General features: G+C 37.6%; 1 protein-coding gene across 8 annotated transcripts in view; it reads left to right on the top strand.

Moving 5' to 3' along the window:
• The first annotated feature begins 4222 nt into the window (after nucleotides 1-4222).
• dnmt3aa (DNA (cytosine-5-)-methyltransferase 3 alpha a) overlaps nucleotides 4223-12581 on the top strand; it is a 64060-nt gene continuing 55701 nt past the window's right edge. For all 8 annotated transcript variants that reach the window (XR_007926725.1, XR_007926724.1, XR_007926723.1 and 5 more), the window contains exons 1-2: nucleotides 4223-4381; nucleotides 6474-6652. Coding sequence is in view for 5 of the 8 variants with exons in the window: in XM_051873949.1 (XP_051729909.1) it covers nucleotides 6542-6652 (111 nt within the window). In the remaining 3 variants the exon portion in view is untranslated. The remainder of the gene's footprint in view (nucleotides 4382-6473; nucleotides 6653-12581) is intronic.

Raw genomic sequence — 12581 nt, 5'->3', positions numbered from 1 at the left:
CTTCTTGATTTAGTTTTTTTTTTTTTTTTTTTGAAGTTTTCAGTCTTATTTACTCTTATTAAAAAAATGATGTGTTGTTTTTTTGCGCCAAATTCATTAATGGACTCATTTGTTTATGGTCCTCTCCATGATGTGATTCCACCTGCAGCACACGGGGCTTAATGACATCACTTCCTGTGCCCTTTCGGGTCAAGAGCTCTTCTGTGAAAGCTGGCTGGTTTGGCCGAGACTATCATTACGGTGCCGGTAGCCGTAGTGTTTCACTCTTTCCACCGAACAACTTTCATATATATTTTTTAAAAAGCTAATTTTACAGAAATAACTCTGAAATGAGGCCGTGAATCATACGCATGTGATTTCAAGTGATGATTTGTTGTGTTCAGAATAAATATTATTAAAAAAAAAGTATTGACTGGAGTGATGTTCTTTCTATCTGAAGTTCTTTTCTCTTTAACTTTGTATTTGTTTCTTTAAATTTGTATGTTTGGTTTTCCTTCAGGTCCAATACAGGCCCAAAGCTTTCTGGGTAATATGATGCTCTCAGTGGTTTTGGCTGAATTTACACTTCTGTGCACAAAAACATGCACTTTGCTGGTGATGGGACCGTGTATACTTTTGTGTATAAAGTATTAGTAGCACAGAATGCCAGGATCCACATGCTTCATTATTTGTATGTGAGTTTTTCTGCATGTTTTGTCCTTCTATAAGTGCGCTTTGAGATCTGAGAGCTCTAAACTCCTCTGTTTGAGTACCTGTGGGTGACCGACAGAGAGAGAGGGTCAGTGGGACGGTCTCTGTGCACTGCCAGCGTGAGCAGGCATGACGTGGGGTGAATTTTAATGAGAGCAGCATGAACAGACGTACGCTGGGGGAAATCTGTGTGTGTAACAGTAAGATGGTGTATGGATTCACTCAAGGACACCAGTCTCCAATCTCACTGTCTCTGGCTGTCTGTTATGCTCTATTACAGTTATATTAGGTCATGTCCCTTAAAACAAAAACTTTGCTGGTATATATAAGCAAAAACTTAATCTATTCACAGTATTGCTGTTTTTACTGAATTTTTGATTAAATAAATTCAACCTTGGTGAGCATGAGAGACTTCTTTCAAAAACATTTAAAAAATATCGTAATTATTTAAAACTTTTGACTGGATGTGTGTGTATATGGGGGTGTAAGGGTTCAAATTACTCACGGTTCAGTTTTTATCACATTCTGGTATGGTTCGATACGTGCTATGTTCAGGGAAAAAAGGACTGTCAAATAAAAATAAAGAAAATAAGAACAAAAATAATTAAACTACAAGCAACATCACAAATAAATACACAGCAAAGATACAAATAAACAGTGTTTTTCAGGTATGTAACAGTAGTTTTTGGGTACAGAATTTGAATAAAGTTAATCATTATTGAAGTTACATAAGCTATTCAGTCAATAGCAGTGAGTTATTTCCTTGCCTTTTGTTTGAATAACATTAAAAACGCAGCAGGAATATTAGGCTGCTGTCACTTTAAGACTGTTACACATGCATTGTTTTTCTTGACCGTTTACATTCACTTAAAGGGTTAGTTCACCCAAACATGAAAATTCTGTCATTAATTACTCACCCTCACCCGTAAGACCTTCGTTCATCTTCAGAACACAAATTAAGATATTTTTGATGAAATCCGAGAGGTATATGATTCGTCCATAGACAGCAATTTAACCACCATTTTCAAGGTCCAGAAATGTACATTGTTAAAATAGTCAATGTGACTGCAGTGGCTCAACTTTAATTTTATGAAATGACGAGAATACTTTTTGTGCACAAAAACAAAACAAAAATAACTACTTTTTTCAACAATATATTTTCTTCTGTGTCATTCTCTTACGCTGTTTACGTTTAGTGCTTCCAGGTTCTACATCAGAACACCAGCTAAGTATTGCCCAATGCTGTTAACGTGAGCAGCAGGACACATGCGTGTGATGCTGACGCAGGAGCCGGCATTCTGACAAAGAACCTAGAGGCGCTGGATGTAAACAGCGTAAGAGAACGACACAGAAGAGAAGATATTGTTGAAAAAAGAAGTTGTTTTTGTTTTGTTTTTGCGCACAAAAAGTATTCTCATTGCTACGTAAAATTAAGGTTGAACCACTGCAGTCACGTCGAATTTTTTAACGATGTCTTTAGTACCTTTCTGGACCTTGAAAATGGTGGTTAAATTGCTGTCTATGCAGGAGTCATATAGGCTACCTTTCGGATTTCATCAAAAATATCTTAATTTGTGTTCCGAAGATGAACGAAGGTCTTACGGGTGTGGAATGACATGGGGTGAGTAATTAATGACAGAATTTTCATTTTTGGGTGAACTAACACTTTAAGACGTAACCGACTATGTTTGCTAGGATACTCACCAAAATGGGCATGCTGACATAATGTTTTTTGAATTTGTCCGTTAAAGCGCAAGACTTGAAAGAGAACTCAATATTTGCACGCTGTCTGAGACGCGGCTTTCTGTGTCTGCGCACTTCGGATGAGTAGGTACTACATTTGAACTTACTCCGCGACCGTTAAAAAAGTACATGAATGTGGGTAATGTAATCTGGACGTACTACATTCGCCATGACCTACCAGCGTCAGTTGCGTCACTTCACCTCCATTCATAAATCTTCTCTCGTGGCCTCATGAGATAGTAAAGTGTCCATCGAATGCGCACTTCAGAATCTCGCTGGAAGTAGTAGGTCATCCAGGACTTTTCGCCTACTGTTTTTCGAATACTATGAATTCGGACTCTGTTGGCGTAGTTTTTCGCATACTATATAGTAGGAAGTATTTGGTTTCAGACGCAGCGACAAATCTTCTCACAGTGTGCGTGAGTTCTCTTTCACGTCTAGGTCTTGAATGTTTAAATTAGCAAAGCTTAAATGAGTTTAGTTTAAACACAGATAGCAATGTGTGCTGTTCAGGTCTCACCTGTGCTTGCGCGCTATCAACACCTGGGTAATGATAGTGTAAATGAGTGGTCATGTGAGAGCATACGGCACGCATATTGACAAAGTTTACAAAGAGTGACAATTTTGTCCATGTTTTTTTTTTTTATCATCGCTGTTGTAATATTGGAAAGCCAGAATGTGTATCCATCGACTGAAACATACATTAGTAAATAAAGTGTAAGAAAAACAAGAACATAACACAGACATGTGTAACCAAACAATGTCAGACGATGAAACACATTTATAATGCTTTAAATCACGTGTTTTATCGATCTCTTCAAGTACAGGTCTCTGCAGACATTAGGGTGCGTTCACACTTGTCATGTTTGGTTCGATTAAAACGAACCCCGGTGCGATTGCTCTGTTAGTGCGGTTCATTTGAACATGTGTGAACGCTGCCATCCAAACCCTGGTGCGCACCAAACAAGCGGACCGAGACCGCTGAAAAGATGGGTCTCGGTCCGCTTCCAAACAAACTCTGGTGCGGTTCGAATGATATATGAAAGCAACACGAACCAAAGACATGTAAATGAACAAAAAACAGGAAGATGAGACCCTAAAAAGGACAGAATCCTCACACATATCGTTTTTTTCTCGTCATAGTCGTGAGCTTGCCCATCACAGGCGTCAGACGCGCGTCTCCACGCAGCAGATCATTTGTGTGTGTGATGGATGGATTCCCACCGCTGTTTTGACTCTTTTTATGAGCTCTTCCTGAGTTCCCAGCTGGCCAAAATACCATCATATGCAGACTACGCACACACAACGAGCGCATTTACCTCAGCACACAGCATTGTTTTGGATGTTTGGTAAGTTCCGTCTCAAAATAGGTAATACGTCATAAAATCTTTAGGTTCGGTATCTTTTGGTTCGGTGATAAAATCTGAACACTAATCGGACCAGGACTAAATGTTTTTTTCTTTTTCTTTTTTGGTCCGGCCCAAATGAACCAAACGAACCGAACTACAAGTGTGAACGCACCCTTAATGATTGATAAACAGAGGGGCGTTTTTGAGAGTGTTACCTGATTTGCCCACGGCAGTGTGTGGGTAGGGTTTAGGGGTGGGGTCGGGTGAAGGGGATCATTTTCATTGCATGCTATGTAAACACCCACCAGTTTGAAAACACCCACAAATACAGAAACGCCCACTTTTGTTCTGCAGAGACCTCATACTCGATTTCTTTAGTGTGCGTGAGGATTGTGACGTCACTTCGACCCATCTCTAACGGTTTCTAGGACCCAGCGAACTCCTTCCCGCTGACGGGCCTCTGCGGCGTCTGAGAGCCCGAGACGGCGGAGAGGAGCAGGCCGGTGCCGGGGAGGGTCAGGACGGGGAGAGACGCGGAGGGAAGACGGGCAGTTCGCGACCACCGGAGGGTTCAGGCCCGGGGCTGCATGGCGAAACGGGTAAATCACACAGATACACACACACCGAGCTTCAGTCTGACATATGAGGATGATGATGATGAAGAAGAAGGTGGTGGTGAAGATGATGATTTCAGATCTGCGCAGATGTGCGTTTTAAAACCCAGCAGCTGCTGCTTAAAAATAGTTTTTCTTCTGTCCGCACGCTTAAGTTCATATGACATGTTAATTCAGCTCATTTCGCTTTAGTGAAATGATTAAATGAAGGTGAGAATGACGCGAGCTGAAGTCTGTCAACCGGCATTTCACATGATCATCAGGATTTAATGCAATATTAATCAATAACTTTGACTTTATCACAACTTCGAGTGTTAACTGTTCCTCTCATGTGAGAAATGAAGTTTAAAACGGAAGACAAAGCAGTTCTGGTTGATCTTGAGATGTTAATTGTTTAAGGCCTCTTTGAGGATTATATTGGTGCAAATAGCCTATATAGTAACATTTATTTTACGCAATGGTTTTTAACGTTGTTGTTGGCTGTTTAAAAATTCCTATATATATTTAGAAAGCTTGAAAGCTCTATCTGACCTATTAGTAGGCCTGTTTTAAGCTCATCATGTCTCTACTGGATCATTAATTAACAGCAATAAAAGGTGCATTTTTGAGTTTATTCATGAAGGTCTTTCCACACCTGTGTCAGGTGTCATGGGTTTCACTGGTTATCTGGACTGTGACCCACAGCAGCTCACAGTTTTGATCACACTGTCATGCATCTTCATAAACATCTTGAGCTCTTACACTCTAAAAAGTTCAAAACAAAAATATTTTACAGTAAAGGAGAACCTCTTAAAGCTCTTCAAATAGAAAACTGAGTATACTGATGCTTTAAACAACAACATGCTGATCTGAAGAACCTTGTTTTTGTATAGTCTCCAAAGATTAAAATAGCCGGCTATGTTTTTGATGCTGCGCTGAACCTGAAGTTGTGGCAAAGAACCATTAAAGAATGTTTATTTGTAAGAGTGTATTCGTGATTTTCCACATTAGGCCTTCAATTTGTTCCACTTACTCATTGTTTAACATCAGAAACGCCCTATTGTGTGTCTGCTAGATCTAAAGTAATGGTCAAGCTGAATTTCCTTTTCCCAATGGTTCATTGTGTGTTTAAAAATACTTAAGTTGTATGTCATTAATTAATAATATCTAGCAAAGGTCATAATGTAGTTATCAAAAAGTTGATTATATAACATTTAGGCTACAGTGTGTTAGCCTACATGTCTTAAATTTCGTGATATTTACAAAACTGACTAATTTCTGTCAACTAATGATCTGTCAAGCATATAATGTAGTAGGCTAATGTTAGCTAGTTAATTTATTTTTTAAAGATTCCTCAATCTAGTGTTGACAGTCCGTTAAAAACGACTTTTGTGAAAGGCTTCGACACACCAACGTCAGAAAAGTTCAAGCAGTTAAATAAAAAGGGTATAAGAGTATGTATTGATGTAGAGCGAATCCTGTTTAATTTAAACATCCATTTTTACATTTACGTGATGTTATAGCAATTTTGTGTTCGAGAGTTTCTTCCAAATTTCAGAATAAGATGACAGGGAAGTCATTCGCTCTTCATCAGGAAAAGCTCTTAATTTCACTGTTCTCTTGACAGTGTATGTCGGAGGTTTTTGAATGAGATTGTGTGAAAATGAATGAGATGTTATAAATAAATGAGAAATCCGCTGACATTTTTTTCCAGAGCGTCACCGAACGCATCTTGACGCGACGCGTCCGTGTTAAACCGCAAAGACAAACTGGCAGAGATTCAAACGCCCGCCATGTTACAGACTCTCCACATTAAACAACAAACTGGCTGCTGTTTGTCTTCTGTGGACACAAATTTTGTCTTTTTCACTGACTGTCGTGATATGATAAGACACTCTTGCCTCATTTATACCAAGGGATAATAAGGGAAACATTACAGACTCTTGTTTCCACTTGTGCTGTTATAAGATGTGTCGCTTTTATAGACTTTAACCAGAAAAATAATAAGATTTCATACTATCATACACTATTAATGTATAAATATGCATTTTTCATACTCCAGAAATTAATACGGTCTTTGTTGTGTTTGGTTTTGCAGGGAGAAGAAGGATTTGATGGTCTGAAGGTGGATCAGTTTCATCGCCACAAAAGTCTCTCAGCATTTTAATGTCTTTTATTTCATTTGTGTTGATTTCAAATGCATCGATCAGGCCTGTAGTGTGTTTTTGTTTCATCATGCCTCTCGATCTGGACTGTGACGCAGCGGCAAACAAAACGGTAAGGGAGATTCATTTCGTCACTAGTTTGGTCTGTCTGTGAATGTGTGTGTGTGCGGGGGAACCGTGCGGAAGCCGCCAGACACAGGCATGAGTGAGGACAACCAGGCTACGAGTAAAACACACCTTTTTACCGCGTCTACGCGGTCTAAAAGACAAAAATAGTACGCTCCAGTTATAGTCAAGGAAGCGCGCGCTTGCAGTACGCATGTTCGTTAATCCGACTTCGTAGATTATGACGGATAGTTCTACTTTTGTCGCGTCAATGAGGACATAAAATGGTGTTACAGTATAGGCTATAAACTAAACGACGCCTGAGAATAGTTTAAAAGAAACGAACTACAGGCTAGGCTGTCTCTTTATTAATAATAGATAACACAATTAAAATGCTTTCTTCTTTCTGTGTAAAAAGTTAGCTACTTTGGCTATATCTTTGATTGGTTTATAAAATACATTAAATGAAAACCCTCTTCCAGAACGTTAATAAACAGAAAACGATGCTTGAAAGTAGTTAAACAGCACCAAGAAGGAAATACCCTCATAATAGACATTATATTAAAGGTTTCCCCGTCTCATTATATAAATATTTACACATTAAAGGATTTGTTCACTTTAAAATGAAAATTACCTCATGATTTAACGTTACTCACCCTTAAGCCTTCCTACAATCGGAGTTATATTATTAAACACCCTGATGCGTAAGCTTTATAATGGCAGTGGACAGAAATCACCTGTTTGAACCTGAAAAAAGTGCATCCATCCATCATAAACGTAATCCACAGGGCTCCAGGGGGTTAATAAAGGCCTTCTGAAGCGAAGTGATGCATTTGTGTGAGAAAAATATCCATATTTAACACGTTAAAAAGTAAAATAACTAGCTTCCGCCAGACCGCCTTCCGTATTTAACTTACGAAGAAAGTGTAACGCCTCTCGCAGTTCAAAATGCTTATGCTACGTTCTACACGTTCTGTAGTCAATTTACGAAACGAGCGTAACTGACGCCGTAAGTTGATTACGGAAGGCGGTCTGGCGGAAGCTAGATATTTTACTTTATAACGTGTTAAATACGGATATTTTTCTTACACAAAAGCATCGCTTCGCTTCAGAAGGCCTTTATTAGCTGTGTGGAGTTTATGATGGAATGATGCACTTTTTTTCGAGCTTCAAACAGGTCGTTTACGTGCACTGCCATTAAAAGCTTTATAAAACGGCTGGTTCATTCAAACGTCTGATTAATTCAAGAATGAGGCAATTGTATATTAATGGGTCGTTGAATCTTTGACTCAACCGATTAGTTCAAAACGCTAAATCAAAAACATTATATACGCGTTGCGTTCTCACCATTTCCACAAGCTGCGACCAAAATGTGCTCAAATTAGCATAATGTATTTTTACATTTTTTTTTTCTTTTCAGATCACACTTTTGTTAGGCTATGCACAACAGTTATGTCCATTACGTCTGTGCTTGCGTACTTGTGCAAGTTGTTTTTAGCCTAAAAGCGACAAAAACAATGAAGCTGATAAGATTAACAAAATATATGTTATTACAGCTGTACCTTAAGGTGTAAGGCAAGTATGTCATTTTAGTCGCAATAATATAATGTTATTGCTTTTAACTTGAAGTTATTGTAGCATTTTTTTTTATGTTATACCCCTGTAGAGCCACAGAAACGCATCTAAACTAATAAAATCTCACCCCTGAGCTAGTCGATAACTGAAATGGCCCATCTTTGGAATCAGTAGGCGAAATAACCACATAAATGATTAGGGAAACTCATTAAAATCACCGATGAACATTAACCTGGAACCCATCAGAGATTTTACAGTCCCACTGACCTCAGGAATCTCGAGAGAACCACTGCAGTGTCATTGAGGTTACGACTGTGGGTGTGTAGGAACGCTCTAGTAACTCTCCGTAACTCTTCATTTACCTGCTCCGCTCCTCTTACAGTTTAATGGCCGTTCAGTTATTATAAATCTGTTTTCAGCGATTGGACCAGCGCACAGTCAGAGTAGTTTATGTACGCTGGCCTTACAGTCATCAGGAAAGCCTTGTCTAACCGATTTATGTGGCTTGAAGTCATGTGAGGTGAGGCATGTGGTAGATTTTCATGTCACATTGAAGGTGAATTGGTGTATTTTGAGGGGAAGAGAGTCAGTTTACACCTAAATCTAGACACAAGTGTGTTTGTAAAATAACAGACTGATGATCTTTTGAACTATTACCAGCTTTTTTTTTTCTTTCTTTTTTTTTTTTTACAATGTGTTGGGGGTGAACTGGTTTACTGTCCTGTTTTCATTGGTTTTCATTACCTTTGGGCCAACTTTGGTCTGTTGAACAGGTGAATCAGTTACTAGAGCTTTAGTAATCAATCTTGAACAGAGCAAAAGTTGTGTTTGAGATTGTGTGTGTGTGTGTGTTGTTTTGTGGTGTATTTTATTGCTTTGCTCATTCAGATGTCCTCTGTGAACCCGGCTGAAGTTATTTATTGGCTGATATAGTATTTATGGCAGCGATCAGATAGTGTTTGCTTTGGCAGAGAAAATCGACCCATTTAAAAGCTTGTGCTTGCATATAGGAGCGCACAAACATTCAATTTATGTCCTCAATATGCTTTATTTGGTCACACTTTAGATTAGGGTCCAATTCTCACTATTAACTAACTATTAACTATGACTTTTGCCTCAATAAACTCCTAATTACTGCTTATTAATAGTTAGTAAGCTAGTTGTTAAATTTAGGTTATTGGGTACGATTAAGGGATGTAGAGTATGGTCATGAAGGTGTAGTATAAGTACTAATAAACAGCCAATATCCTAGTAAAATGCATGCTAATAAGTAAAAATTATAGAGCATCTGGATATGCGGCAATGCCCTGACCTTTTTGTATATTGGGCATTGAATATTGTGGAATTATTTCAATGATGATACTTAGATTTTAATTATACATTTATAAATATTATATTTAGTTTTTTTAAATTGATTTAATTTGCCATCTGTACACTCTTAAAAATAATGGTTCTCAATTGGAATCTACACTCTGAGAAAATGCTGGGTTAAAAATAACTTAAGTTGGGTTAAATATGGACAAACCCAGCGATTGGGTTGTTTTGACCCAGCGGTTGGGTAAAATGTTTGACCCAACCTAATTTTATAGTTTAAAAATTGCTATATTGCCTTAAAATGTACCCAAAATAGTTTGGAAATGAACAATTATTAATAAGTTTAATGAATAATAATTATTTAATAAACATTTATTAAATTGCTTATTAATAAATGTTCACCTTTTGATTATTAGGCTGTTGCCTAATTATGTGTCTGATTTTTAATTTCCAACCTATTTTGGGTTCACTTTAAGCCAGCCATATAGTTATTTTTAATCAATAGTTGAGTTGGTCAAACATTTAACCCAACACAGCAGGTTAGTCAAATATTTAACCCAACTACTGGGTCAAAACAAACCAATCGCTGGGTTTGTCCATATTTAACCCAACTTGGGTTGTTTTTACCCAGCATTTTTTAGAGTGTACAGTTCCATGAAGAACCTTTAACATCCATGGAACCTTTCCATTGCACAAAAGATTCTTTATAGTGGAGAAAGGTCCTATACACTAAGAAAACTGTTTCCTGAAGGGTTCTTTGGGGAACCCAGAATGGTACTTCAGTGGCATCGCTTTGAAAACCCCCTTTTGGAATCTTTATTTTTAAGAATGTAGGATAGTGTGCAGGTGTATTTTCTTCAGTCATTTCAGCCTATATGTGTGTGAGTCTATAATACTCTACCTGGAGATGGAGAGCGGAGTATGTGGAAGAGAGAGAGAGAGAGGTGCAGGACCCAACAGACTCGTTACACCAGGGAACTTCCTCCTGTTCTCGGCCCAGTCTCGTTGCTTGGCAACAGCAGTGGCCTAAAATAACCCGCTGATGACCGAAATAATCGGGAGATGACAAAACCAGACACAAAATGTCTCCGGTGCTCTGATGTTCTGATGTAATATCCTACTATACTGTTAAAAACTGAAATACTGAGTCATGTGTTTATACTGTAGTACTCTTATAATACAAGCAACCCACAATAATTATTGTATTAGTATAATTACTACCACATTTTCTTTTATACTATTATAAATGACTGAAGGACAGCGATAAATCATGCAATAGTTAATTATGATGTATTTCAGTGGTACCTCATGAGATGAAGTGCAATGTAGCACATCACTTATAAGTGTTCTACAATATATATTATATTATATTACATTATATTCTTGCTCTCTTCCTCCCAAAGGCAAATTGACACACACCCGCCTCCTGTCACTCACTCGTAGGGCTGGGTAAAAAATATCGATTTCTCGATTTTAATTCATTTTTACAAACCGATATTGATTCTTAAATCCCAAGAATCGATTGGTCTAGTCTGTTTTCAGTTGATGAATGAACAGAACATGTAGCGCCCCTCCCATCCAATAAATCGCAATAATCTTTGTGCTTTGTTACTTTTAATATGAAGCAAAGTCTCAGATTTCAAATGACATCCATCTTATTATGAGATTCAGAAAATAAATACCATTTTGGTGCTGTTTAATGTGGCGTGACAGATCGCTTTAGCGCCTCAGTTAAAGAGAAGCGGCAGCACGGAGTGCATGTGAACATCCTCTCCTCCACTTTAATACCAGTTACAGCGCGAAATAAACATGAATAAACATCTGAAGGTATGTTAAAAGATACAGTACAACTTACCGAAATCTGTATCATGTCTTGTGTAATCACTCAATCAGTGTTTCAACCGTGGAAAGATGTCAATAAAACAGCTTGTAAACAATGTCCCGTAACATCACATTTACCTCAGAAAAACCATATTCAGTGACCATAAACTCGTTAGTCAGCTAGAAAAGTGAACTCTAGAGAGCAGCATTCTGATAAATTTATGCACCGTTACATATTCATTATAATGTTCTTCAATATTTAATGCATGTTTGAATAAATCAGTTATGACAGCCACGATTTAAATGTTTATATTTCAAAAAACGAATTAGAGTAGAAGTGTTATTATGTAATTCTAAACTTTATTTATTATAAAAAAACATCATTGAGTGAAATTTAAGTGTTTGTATATAAGTTAATTTTAACCTTCCTTATTATAGTAAAGTAGTACCAGCTGACTCCCATGTGTAGTTTACAGCATTAGCTGAGAGATTTTTTTCCTCTAGAAAATTTGCCATGTACTGTAACTGATATACTACATCCAAAATAATCGATATCGAATCGAATCGGAATTGAATCGAATCGCAAGCATGTGAATAGAAATCAAATCGAATCGTGAAAAGTGTGTCAATATCCAGCCCTACTCACTCGTCTCATTTGCTCCGGTAATCCAGTTGAATAGTGCTCGTTTTGCACATAATTTTACTAATTCCCGCAGGTTTTGCGCTTACACCAAAAGCGCACGCATCACTGATCTATATAAGTGGCGCTCGCATAAAGCCGCGAGTAGCTCACGAGTACCAAATTGACTTTTTTTTGACCGCTTAAACTGTCAAATACATAGAAAGTTATGTCAAAATGCCCATCTTGCCAAGTATTCAGGTAAATACAGTCAGTTTTGGAACGTAAATAGTTGAGAGAAAACGCATATTGTGTAAGCTCTTAAAGTGACAGCAGCCTAATAAACCTGCTGCTGTCTGTCATGTTAATGAAAGAACAAAAGACAAAGAGAAAATCACTCGCTGCTCTAGACTGAATAACTTTGTAACTTTAAATATAAGCATTTATCTGTGTTTAATTTTTACAATGAAGACTATCCAGTGTTATTTTACATTTGATTACTTTCATTTCTGTAGTATTTCTTGCCCGAATACTACTGTTAGACCCACCTGAAAAACTTAAACTTCTTATTTTATTAATGTCTACTACTTTTTTTTTTGTGTAAATT

Source organism: Ctenopharyngodon idella, chromosome 20, assembly GCF_019924925.1.
Source record: "Ctenopharyngodon idella isolate HZGC_01 chromosome 20, HZGC01, whole genome shotgun sequence".
In the NCBI taxonomy this organism is placed as follows: Eukaryota; Metazoa; Chordata; class Actinopteri; order Cypriniformes; family Xenocyprididae; genus Ctenopharyngodon; species Ctenopharyngodon idella.
Note: the sequence above shows the minus strand (reverse complement) of the source record. Positions and strands in the feature narration are given on the sequence as shown.